Consider the following 12,570-nt stretch of genomic DNA (forward strand, 5'->3'; position numbering starts at 1 on the left):
CCCCCACCTCCCTGCATGCTCCAGTTCATGACTTTATTGTCAATGGAGCTAGCGCCTTCCAAGGCCATTAGAAGTCTCATTCATGGGACCAAATTAGAAAATGCTCAATGTTCAATAAAGAGATCTTGGCCCCCACACCCACTAAACCCATGGGGCATCCGGAAGGGTGGCAGGGCCAGCTGGTGACACAGACGCTCCTATGAGCATCAGCCTCGGCCTGCAGACGGGTTGCAGCGAGATGGCTCGGGGTCTGCGAAGTGGTCCCAGGTGTGGCCATGGTCCCCTCTTGTGGCATGTTGCAGCTGACAGGTGCTTAGAAACCCACCTAAAGCAGATGCCTCCTTTCCCATATAATCAGAGAAAATCAACTTCACCTAAGGTCCTTCAGTGGCGAGGGCGGAGGGGAAGGAAGAACCTGAACGCCTGACCCTAGGTCCAGGACTCAGGTCACATGGCCAGCTGGGCACTGCGCTGAGCTGCCGCAGAGGACCCTTTCCAAAGCCTGTCCCATCTCACTCGCATATCCAGCCCTGGCTGGAGTGCTCCACAGGCACCTGGGATCAGCCCATGTGCTCACTGTACCCCATGCCTGGGGCGTGATGCTGCTGCCAGCAGGCCGATGAATGAGTGAGCGGGTGAACGAACGATGAGAACCCAGAAGTTCAAAGCCAAGGCCAGGGCTTCATTGCTGACCAGCTGCCTGACTTTAGGTACATGAGCTCCACTTCCCTGTGCCTCTCACCCCTCATTGAATGGGAATAATAGCAGCCCCGACTCACCCTGTGGTTGCAAGGATGAGCTAAGATCACGTCTGTAACAAACAGCGTGTAAATAAACAACTCTCAGAGCCCCTCCATATCATAGCTTGGTCTCAGACGTGGTTAATTCAACCAGAAAAAGCTGGAGCAGGCTCAGGAATCTAAGGCTCGTAGAACTCAAAAGTGATCTATGTCTAGATGGCCTTCTCTCTCAACAAAAGAACAACAGATGAAACGCCTTCTCTGTGCCAAAGATCACACTGGGCACTTTTGTTTAGCATCCTAACTATGCTCAACAAACACCAAACAAATAGCCTGACAGACACAAGTCTACATCACTTTATCGTTGAAGAAACTGCTGCCCAGTGAGTCTCCCAGAGTCCCAAAGCTACCAAACCCTAGAGCTGCCTCAGTCCAAATGACCCACTTCGTCTACTTCCAAGAGGCAGGACGGGCCAGTGGTCAACAGCGTGGGCTGTGGCTGCAGACGTCCTGGGCCCCAATCAAGCAGCACCATGCACCAGCTGGGGGTGACCCCAGGCAAGCTGTTACCCGCACTGTGTCCCAGTTTCCTTGCCTGTAAAATGAGCATAGTAACCCTACCACCTGCACTCCATAGTATCGCTGCAGAGACTAACTAGGTCACTCTACGGAAAGCACGCGCTAAAGGGTAGCTCCGGCCATGAACATCACACTGCCCAGCACATACCAGGGCCCCAACATTTATTTGTGACACAAAGTTTCTTCTGTATTGTTCCTCTTGGTTGCCAGAAATACAGCAAATTTCAGTCTTAATCTCCCTTTTGGGAACAGCTATTTCTCCAAGATTCTGGAAGCTCTCTGTTTTCTACCTACGTTTGGGGACAACGCTTTACTGAGCTCATTCATGACCATTTCTCTTCTACTGTGGACTGAAAGCACCCCTCAGTGAACCTCTGTGTCTTCGGTTAGTACATGAGTTACCATGCGGGCCCGTCTCGTCACGCCACCTCTCTGCCTGCACCAGCCCCGGCCCTGGCTCGCCCTCCCCGCTCTCTACCTCTCACCTCAGAGGCCAGCATGCCAGTCTCAATCCTTTCACAAGTCCATCCCTGACCGCTGCAGGCATCCCTCAGCCAGGGACACATGCGGCAGGGCAGAGAGCAGTGCCACAACTGGCCCACGGGTGTACCTGGTTTGGACTGTAGTCTTCTTCAAATTTTAATGAAATCACCAGTGTTATCATCAAAAGACCGGTATAGACAAGGAGAAGGTGGCGAGGACGGCTCCCCAAAAGTCGGCCTCAGAACCCCCACATCGCACACTCCGCCCTGCTACTCCCCACCCCATTCCCACCTCCATCTTCAAGTGAAAAGGCTACATCAAGTCACCTGTAAAAGATGCCTTCCCTCGGAAAATAGCAGGAGTCTCAGCAGGGATGAACAGGGTTCCTAGAGACTCTGGCCTTTCCCAAGGCTACAGCCCCAGACAGACAGATGCCACCCGTCTTGCAGCCAGTCTCAAAAAAATCCAGCTAGTCCGACTTTCAAAACATGCTCTGAATTCAACCCCTTCTCCTGCCTCCCCATGCCCCCACCCTAGTCCAGCCACCAGCCCCTCTGGCCTGGGCCTCTGCAGCAGCTTCTCCCTGTCCACCCCCCATCTATTCTCCTCTACTCGGTAGCCAGAGGGATCCTGCTGATACCTAGGTCAAGCCAGGCCCTCCCAGCTCCCGCCCCACTCAGAGTCCAAGTCCTCGAACTAAACATGTGCGAGGCCCACGATCCGCCCCCTCCATCCTTCCCCTTCCCCTGCCCTTCCCACACAGGCCTCCTCTCTGTTCAAGATGTCACCCAACTCAGCCCTGCTGTCCCCTCAGCCTGGAGAAGTCCCTGCAGCTTCCACATGGGCACCTCCTTCTTTGCCCAAATGTGGCCTTCCCAGAGAGGTCCATCAAACCACTCCCAATTCCCCTTGGCCTGATAGTTTTCCCCATAGGACTTACCACCTCCCGACAGACTATTTCATTTTTCTATTTAACATACTATTAAATTTTCCTATTTATAAGTTATATTGCTATCTCCCCCTACAGAGCACATCAGCTCCACGGGACCAGGGATTTTTGCCTGTGTGGTTCACTGCCGTATTCCCAGTGCCAAGCACACAGTAGGTGCTTGGTAAGTATTTTTAATAAATGAGCAAATGAACCCCAATGATCTCAGAACACTCTCCTCCTCCAATTTTTTTGAAGCCTGAGTGACCTGGCCACCACCTCTTTCCCTTCCCCTCCCCAGGAGGTCCAATGGAAGCTTCTGGAGATGCCAACACACCAGCCCTGATCAAGACAAATTAACATCTGCAACAGCTGCTTCCTGTCTCACGTCCCCAAGCACAACATTTTAATAGACAAATAGAAGCCAACACACCCAGCCAATTGCTGAAGGAGCACTGCTTACTGTCACGAGTGCAGCTTTCACCTAGAAAGGAAAAAATCCCATCTGGCTTGCTTCTTCCCTTCCTTAGATATTTCAAGTAAGTAACTTGCAGTTAGCATAAAAGCTGAAATCCAACAGAATAAGCATCCACGTCCCATAATCCATTTTATGAGATTTTGAAAGACTGGAGACTTTACCAGCTCCTCCAGCCCAGGAGGCAGTAGCCTAGACAGGTGGGCCCAGGCCCTCACTTACCTCCCTGCAAAGCTCATTACTGTTACCTGGAATGAAATGGCGATCGGTTTCAGCATCTGCAAGGAATTTCCCCTGACAGAGCTACCCATGTTTTTTCCACATGTCTGAACATCTGCTTGAAAGAACCAAGAGGACTTTTTGGAGGTGAGTGCAACGCTTCCACGTTCTCATATTTTGATCACTCCCTAAAAGGATGACTGATTATTCTTTCCATTAAACATGCATCCCAGGGAGTGATAAGAATAACGTTTCTTGAAACCCCAGCACAAGGATGGATAAGGAACATAGCAAAGTATCCCCTCCAGGGAATTTCTGTGCAGAATATGGCTAAAGGGTTTGGAAGCCGCCAGGAAAGGATTAAATGACAATGGCGTTATACAGGCCACTCTCAGCTGGGGTATTATGAGATCCCATAAGCTGAAGAGCTATGGAAACACTTAAAGCCCAACCTTGCAAAACCGCTCTGAATGGCTGTTTTGTCCACCGGAGGACCACTGCATCCTGTCCTGAAATAGGGCGAGGAATGATGGCAGGGCTCCACCACAAAGCGTGTGGCTCTTTTGAGATGAATCAAATGGTTCCCCTTCTCATCTGATATCTGCAGACCAAAGTCAGGCTTGTGAATTAAGATTCCTTGGTTCCTCTGAAAGAACCCTAGACTTGTTCTATTTCAATAAGATTTAGAACTTTTATACTTATTTATTTATTTGTTTTTTTTTTTTTTAGCGACGCGGTCTCACTCTGTCACCCAGGCTGGAGTGGAGTGGTGTGATCACAGCTGACTGCAGCCCTGAACTCCTGGGCTCAAGCCTCCCAAGTAGTTGGGATTATAGGTGTGAGCCACCACACTCACCTGAGATTTAGGGCTTTATAAGAGAAACTACCTGGATCCAGCTAACAGGGCTCCTTCCTTAACTGGACAATTCTTAGAAATCATATAAACATAACCTCTCTCTTATCTCCCTTTCTATTTGATAAACCTTGAAGTAGCACCATTCTTATTTACTCCAGATGATGTGAATTTAAGCATATTTACCATGAGCCAAATTCAACCCAAAGTTTGATTTAGTGGCCAAAACTTAAAAATCAGAAATTTCACACAAAAACTCCAGCTCCTAGCTCTTGGAGGAAAAAAAAAAAAAAAAAAACCTATAAAACCTGGCAACATTCTACCCACATTCCCACACGTCACAACCTACAAACAGCAACTACTTCCTGAGGCAAGACTCACATGCTGCTCTGCCCTACTCCCCACCACTCCCTATTGCTCCCTGACATTTAGCCAGTTCGGTCATTTCCTTTCATTGCCTGGCCCTCTTGAACTTGTCTGTTTGTGATCTCTGTTTATACAATCTCTTCTTTGATTCTCTCCTTAGTCCACTGCTTCTAGAGAGAGGTGTGTTGTTATTGAGAGTGTGGTCACTCAGTCCTTGCAAGTGGGTGCTTGCTGAGGCCTCTGGTGATGGAGCATGTGGCCCTGAGGTATCCCACAGTCCTGAGAGCAAGTTTAGGACTTTGCTTCTGAGCTCCAAGCTCATATATCCAACTGCCTACTTGACATCTTTGCTTGGGTGCCTTGGAAGCCCTTTGTACCTTCTATGCCCCAAACGGAACTTGCAACCTTCCCCCAAGAAAACACTTTCTTTCCCAAGTCCTTCTCCACCATCCATCCAACTGAACCATCCACTCAGTTGCTCCTTTACCTCCCATACCTAAGTCCTGAAGATCACACCATAGAATTCGTATCTTCCGCTCCCACTGCCACCTTCTAGTCCTCACCACCTTGATCTTTCCCTTGGCACTGCCACAGGCTAACAATCTCATCTCCCTTCTTCCTCCATAACTTCTTCTAATCTAGTCCCCAGAGAGAAGCCTGAGTGATCTTTAAAATGTTAAATCAGAATCAAGTTCCTCCTCTACTCAAAACCTATCACGTCTTCCCCTTGCCCTGGAATAAGCAAAATTTCATCTCCTCACCTTGGCTTTTAAGCTCTGCACAGTTTGGGCCTGGCAACCATCACCCTGCAAGCTAAACTTGAATGACACTGGCCCTCCTTCAGCTCTTCAGACACACACAGTCCTTTCCTGCCTCAGGGTCTTTGCATGTGCTGTGCTCTGTGTGTAGAACACACCACCACCAAGACAGACAGCGTGGAGGAGGAGGAGGACATCATTTGTCTCTTTGCTGTTTCTGTGACCTGTTCCAGGTCCCAGCTGCTAAGTCACCTCCTCGACGAGACCCTCTTTCTAAAGTAGGTCTTCCAAGTACCGTCTCTTGTTATGGTTTGTTCTGTTGAAGCAGTTACTCCCAAGCGGCGAATACAATAGACAAGCTTCTAATCAGTCATCGCGTCCCACCCTGAGTCCCAGCATCAGCCCACAGACCCCCTCCAAGTGGCCGCCATCTGGACTCTCAGGCCTCCCTGACCAACTCAAACCATCCTAGTTCACTTTTCCGCAGCCCCTGAGCTCCCTCAGGGCATGAGCTGTGCTGATCTCACCAACGTTGTATCACCCAGGATCAGCACAGCACCCAGCACATGGCAGGTCCCCAGTGACACATTCTCCATACAAATGAGTCATGAGATCTGAAAAGCACTTAAGGCTTGGGAAGAAACTTTCCTCCAAGACCAAGTACCATTCAAAAAAAGCAATGAAGAGAACAGCTGAGCATGGCATATGTTTAAGATTTTTAATTGTATACTTAAGGATAAAAAATGAAATGATCTTATACTCATTTTCTTTTTATATAAAGAGGAGCTTAAAACCATTAGGCATGAAAAAAGAATGAAGTTCTATAGTGTGGCAAATAAAAGAAAGAAGGGTGGGGACTAAGTAACTGAGAGGGGAACAGAGGCTGTGGTTCAGAAATAGAAACGGATACAGAGATAAAGAGTGAGACACAGATCAACAGAGAAGCCGGCGGAAGCATTCAGGCAAGGTACAAAGCAGGCTACACTGCTCTTCTGGGTATGAAGGGGGCGGTGCTCCAGATTCCAGAAGCAGTTTTCACACTCCCTTGAAGGTGAAGAGCAGCAATCCTCTGAAAGTCCACTCTTCATTTTTCAAAGAAGTTTTGTTTTTTTTTTTAAACTGACTTCCCATGCTAAAAATCAGGAATTAGCATGACTTATTTTGTAAAACATAATCTATTCAAATGACTTTTTTAAAAGATTCCACTTTTTGTCTTTTAAGGAGACTTGTCTACAAGTTTTAAAATCATATATTAGATCTTCCAAGTTACAAGCACTTGGGCCAGTTGTGGTGGCTCACACTGTAATCCTAACACTTTGGGAGGATGAGGTGATAGGATCACTTGAGCCCAGGAGTTCAAGACCAGCCTAAGCAATGCGGGGAGACCATGTGTCTACAAAAAAGGAAAAAATCAGCTGGGCATGGTGGTACACGCCTGTAGTCCCAACTACTCAGGAGGCTGAAGTGGGAGGATCACTTGAGCTCAGAAATTCAAGGCAGCAGTGAGCAATGATCATGCCACTGTACTCCAGCGTGGGTAACAAAGCGAGATCATATCTCTAAAATAAATAAACAAACAAAGTCACAGGCATGAAGAGGGAAGAGTCCTTGGGAGCTATCAGAGGGAGAGGCACAAACTTCAGGGACAGCCTAGCAGGTGTCTCCTGGACTGTACACTCAGCCCATTCCCTTCTCTGGAAATTTCCAGGGCCCCAGCCCCTGATGAATGGGTGAGCTGAGCCTCACTCCTCATGCAGCCCAACCTCCAGGCCACAGCCAACTGGACCAATAGGCGGCACCCTCCCAAGCCAGGGTCAATCAGCGTCTCCCTGAGAATCAAGATTTAGGCTCCCGTGAGGTGATGACAAGGTTCGTACTGGAACAGCACGTAAAACTAGGGGGGAAGGGAGTGGTCTGCAAGAGGCACAGGCATTTTCCCATCAGGCTTTTTCTGCACAAGTGAGAAGGCAGGAAAAGCTGGTCTGCAAAGAGACGTGGATGATCAGACCTACTGTGCTGCAAGTAGAGCTTGCAGTATCCAAATCTCAGCTCCACCATTTAATACCCATGACCTTGAACAAGTCCTTGACAGCTCCTTGACCTGTTACCTTTGTCATAAGGCTCTTTTGAGGATTAAATAAGTTAACACATATACAGCACTTGGAACAGGGTCTCACAGGCAGCAAATGTTTTCCAAGTGTTTATCATTAATCATCTTCCCAAAATGTAAGCTCATGACAGTGAGAATTTCCAGCTGTTTTGTTCATATCATGACCCAGAATCAAGCACCGTGCCTGGTACATAGTAGGTACTCAATAAACATCTTTCGAATAATCAGTGAATGAAGATACCACATAGCCGGAAATGGATACAGATTCTCTCTCCTTAAGACTTAAGATTGTTCAGCCAATGCATTTAATGAGCATATTCATTCTCCAAGTATTTGTTGAATGCCTGCTATGTTTGTAGCGACAAACTATGCTTGGTGCTGATATACAATGAAGAATAAGAAGGAAGTTGTGGTCTCTTTTAAACAAAGCTCATGGTCTAAGAGAGAGAGACATTGACAAAATAATTACACAAATGTTAGAATTACAAGCAGTGGCAGGTGGCATGAAGGAAATGTGCATGGAGCTCTGGACACATAAAACAGCACTTGGCCAGGCACGGTGGCTCACGCCTGTAATCCCAGCACTTTGGGAGGCCGAGGCGGGTGGATCACTTGAGATAAAGAGTTTAAGACCAGCCAGACCAATATAGTGAAACCCTGTCTCTCCTAAAAATACAAAAATTAGCCAGGCATGGTGGTGCACACCTGTAATCCCAGCTACTCAGGAGGCTGAGGCAGGGGAATCACCTGAACCCAGGAGGCAGAGGTTGCAGTAAGCCAAGATTGTACCACTGCACTCCAGCCTGGGTGACAGAGTGAGAGAGACTGCCAAAAAAAAAAAAAAAAAAAAATTACATAAGGCAATTGCTCTCAGGATTGGACAGCAGGAAGCAGAAGACTGTGGTCCCCGAGGGAGAGGAAGGGCACAGGCAAGCCCACCTCCACTTCAGCTCTCTGCCTGGGGACAGCTCCCCTGCCACGTGCAGGAAGTAGCATCTGAGCAGAGCACAGTGGTCACACTGTGCTGAGGATTTCCTGAAATAATCCTGGATTTCTGGCACCACTCAGAGTGCCAGGCTGTGGAAACTGCTAGAATCGGTGGCATCAGAGAGGAGGAAGCTACTGGGGGAGCCCTCAAGTCTTTGGCCAAGGGCTGGGCTGTGTAAGCACAGGGAGAGGTGGCACAAGGTTTACCAGAGAGGGGCTGCTATGGGGTGGAGAGAACAGAGAGACTAAGAGTGCAGCAGAGCTGGCATATGGGAATTCCAGCCCACCAGATTAAAGAGACCTCCCCACCAGGCATCCAAAAAGGCTGTGCCTGCAGAACAGGCACATGCCTCAGAGGAAGGGCTACTCCAGGCCTGCCCTAACGGGGCCTAAAACCAATCCTCAAATGAAATACAGAGAAGACAGTTTAAAAGCTAAGCCCCATCAAGTTAAATACAACTTGAGCTTTCCACAGATCCACGCTGATGAAATGTGAAACGAAGTTCAGAATATCTACCATATCCAGTGTATGTCATCACGATGTCAGAATGCAGTCGACAACTACTAGACACGCAACACAACAGGAAAATGGGACTCATGGTCAAGAAACAAAAACTCAATGAATATAAACAGATTCCAAGATCGCTGTGATGTCTGATTTAGAAAAAGCAATTGTCAGGACTTGTAAGTTCTTATTATTATTATAGATGTCCTTAATCAGAGGTACACATCCAAAGTACCAGTGGAGATTTGGGGGGGTTTGTGGTTTTTCATTTGTTTGTTTGTTTACCTGGGTTTTACTCATGTTATATAATTTCTAATTAAGTAGTTTCAGAATGCCCAACAATCTGAATTTTTAAGAACCACCCCAGAGGTTCTGATGCACACTACAGATTAAGAACCAGGTTTTATCATATTAATAGGATACTTCCACTTTAAGGCAAATACCAAAAAATTTGTTATATTAATTTAAATGTATTAAAAGTTCTGGTTAATTGACTTGTTAGTGGGCACCAGTCAGTTGTTCCTGGTCAACCAGATTATACAATTAAGAATATTTCAACTCCAATTATTTTGGGGGAAAATAGGCACACTTCTCTACTTCTTTTGAAAAAAAAAAAATCTGAGGTTAAATCAAAAGCCACAGACACACAAAAAAGATACTGATTAAGAAAAACACAAAAGGAAATGCTCATGGCAAAATGTAAACTTAAAAAATCAGAGTACAATCTACATGTTCACTATAGAATTAAGCATAGAAATATATGGTAACAGAGGCTGCCGTGTTTGTGAATAGAAAAAAGAAAGGCAATATATCAAAATACTAATATAGCTATTTTAGGTAGTTTGATAATGTATAGTTTTAATTTTTCTTACTTTTCTGTATTTTACAAATATTACTATTTTTTCATAATGAACTCTTCATCTGAAACTTAAGATGATGGCTTCAGAAATCTTCTGTCAATACACAAACCTCTGCAAAACTCTAGCAGTTTCTCCACAGAAAGAGAAGGGAAGAAGCGTCCGGGCACACGAGTATCATTTCTATCCTTATCCAGCTCAAGAAAACTTTCTCCTCTGGTTTATGAGTAGCTGGATTAGCTTCTAATGTTAACTTAATCTCAGATTTCTCATTCCTCAAAGGAGTTAAGAGGCTGAGACACACACCTCAACTTAACAAGCCACAAACAGTGGGTCAGCAGAAGTGAATCTCTCAGTGACAAACACCACACACAAAAGGAAGAGTATTCAAGTCCATACCTGAACCACAGGGTGGCCTCCAGTTGGAGCTTTGACGGCTCCTCGGCTGCCTTCTGTCTCATAGTGGGCCCGGTGATGTGGCTTGGGCTGCACCTCGATCCGCAGCTCATAAGATCCTGACTGACTGGACAGCGGCCACTCAAGTGGAGGGAGGGATGCCGTCACTGGGATGCTGAAGGAGAAAATAAAATCAGCCATGTGTGCAATAAACCAGAATTAGTCAACTTGTACAATAATTGTAAATGGCCCATTTTCTGAAAATCATGGATACGGTCATGTATTGCTCAACAATGAAGATACGTTCTGGGAAATGCACCATTAAGTGAACATCAGAGTGCACTTACACAAACCAAGATGGCACAGCCTACTACATACCTACACTATATGGTATAGTGGCTCCTAGGCTACCAACCTGTACAGCATGTGACTGTACTGAATACTGTAGGCAATGGTAACACAATGGGAAGTATTTGCCTATCTAAAGATATCTGAACACAGAAAAGGTACAGTAAAAATACAGTATTATGGCTGGGTGTGGCGGCTCATGACTTAATCCCAGCACTTTGGGGGGACAACATGGGTGGATCACTTAAGCCTAAGGATTTGAGGACAGCCTGGGCAACATGGAGAGACCCTCTCTACTAAAAATACAAAAATAAAAATAAAAATCAGCCAAGCATGGTGGTCCATGCCTATAGTCCCAGCTACCTGGGACACTGAGGTGGGAAGATCATCCAAGCTCAGGAGGTCAAGGTTGCAGTGAGCTGTGATTGCACCACTGCACTCCAGCCTGAGGGACCAGAGTGAGACCCTGTCTCAAAAAAAAAAAAAACCAAAAAAACAAAAACGAAACAAAACAAAACACAAGGCTGGGTGCAGTGGCTCATGCCTGTAATCCCAACACTATGGGAGGCTGAGGTGGGCAGATAACTCAAGGCCAGGAGTTCATGACCAGCCTGGCCAACATGGCGAAGCCCTGTCTCTACTAAAAATACAAAAATTAGCTGGGCTTGGTGGCGCATGTCTGTAATCCCAGTTACTCAGGTGGCTGAGGCACAAGAATCGCTTGAATTTGGGAGGTGGCGGTTGCAGTCAGCCAAGATCGCACCACTGCACTTTAGCCTGGGTGACAGAGACTCTGTCTCAAAAAAACAAAAACATAAACAAAACAGTATTATAATCTTATGGGACCACCCCCATATATGGGGGATCCATCACTAACCAAAATGTGATCATGGGGGCATGATTGTATGTGAACAAAATGCTGAGGCAGCACATACTTCTTAGACATGACAGGTAGAACTGTTCACAGGGTAGAGATCTTTCTCTTTGCCTTCTCTTCCACCTTGATGAAGACAGTGTGAGCAACTTCTCAATTAATGAAGCTTATGTTAGTTCTAGCATGTTTCTAACTGCTGTCACTTCTTTTCCCCTAGGAATTTTGAAAAGCATCACTATGGATTTATGTCACCATGTCCTGAGTTTTCACATATGGCAGAAATCATTAATCAGAGTATTCTTTCCCAGTTAGCTCAGGGCTGCTAGGAGCTGACACTATCAACTGGGCTTGGTTAAGCACTTGCAATAAAGCCAATTCTGTCTTCTCTATCACAGCAGTACCAAGGGGAGCCCAAGGGGTAGCACCTCCATAAACTTCATCTGTGCCAGAGTCCAACTTAAACATTTCATCCAACTTATAACCATATTCTCCCTAAGCAAGCAAATCTCTTCCTCTTCTTTCCAACCACATTGCCTCCTGAAATCCCTTTTACCCTGCAGTCTTAGGGTTTCCAAAGTACGCCTGCTTTACCTTAGTTATAGTGCCAAGATGCTTTCAAGCTTCTGCCTGCAACCAACGAGCCACACATGACAACCACTTTTACCCATATCATTTATACAAGTGAACAGTTTTTAAAGGTTTACAAACTATGACTCATTAAAAAAATACTTTAGCCCTGTATTAACACGCTTTAAAGCACCAAAAATTTTGTGAGAAGAAAATTCAGCAGCATATCCCCAGGTTTCAGTTTATACTTTTGCTTGGTTCTGAAATAGGTATTTGATGCTGAAATACAATCTGAAGAAGTAGAGCATCCCTGTAATCCCAGCATTTTGGGAGGCTGAGGCAGGTGGATCACGAGGTCAGGAGATCAAGACCAGCCTGGCCTGTAACGTGGTGAAACCCTGTCTCTACTAAAAATACAAAAAAAATAGCCAGGCATAGTGGTATGCGCCTATAGTCCCAGCTACTCGGGAGGCTGAAGCAGGAGAATCGCTCGAAGCCAGGAGGCAGAGGTTGCAGTGAGCTGAG

At 46.3% G+C, this 12,570-nt stretch overlaps 1 protein-coding gene across 8 annotated transcripts in view; it reads right to left on the reverse strand.

Annotated features, from left to right (window-relative positions):
• NFATC2 (nuclear factor of activated T-cells, cytoplasmic, calcineurin-dependent 2) overlaps positions 1-12,570 on the reverse strand; it is a 187,237-nt gene that overhangs the window by 132,446 nt on the left and 42,221 nt on the right. For all 8 annotated transcript variants that reach the window (XM_011978107.1, XM_011978108.1, XM_011978109.1 and 5 more), the window contains exon 3: positions 10,260-10,431. In XM_011978107.1, coding sequence (XP_011833497.1) covers positions 10,260-10,431 — 172 coding nt within the window. The remainder of the gene's footprint in view (positions 1-10,259; positions 10,432-12,570) is intronic.

Source organism: Mandrillus leucophaeus, unplaced genomic scaffold (assembly GCF_000951045.1).
Source record: "Mandrillus leucophaeus isolate KB7577 unplaced genomic scaffold, Mleu.le_1.0 Scaffold19, whole genome shotgun sequence".
Taxonomy (NCBI): Eukaryota; Metazoa; Chordata; class Mammalia; order Primates; family Cercopithecidae; genus Mandrillus; species Mandrillus leucophaeus.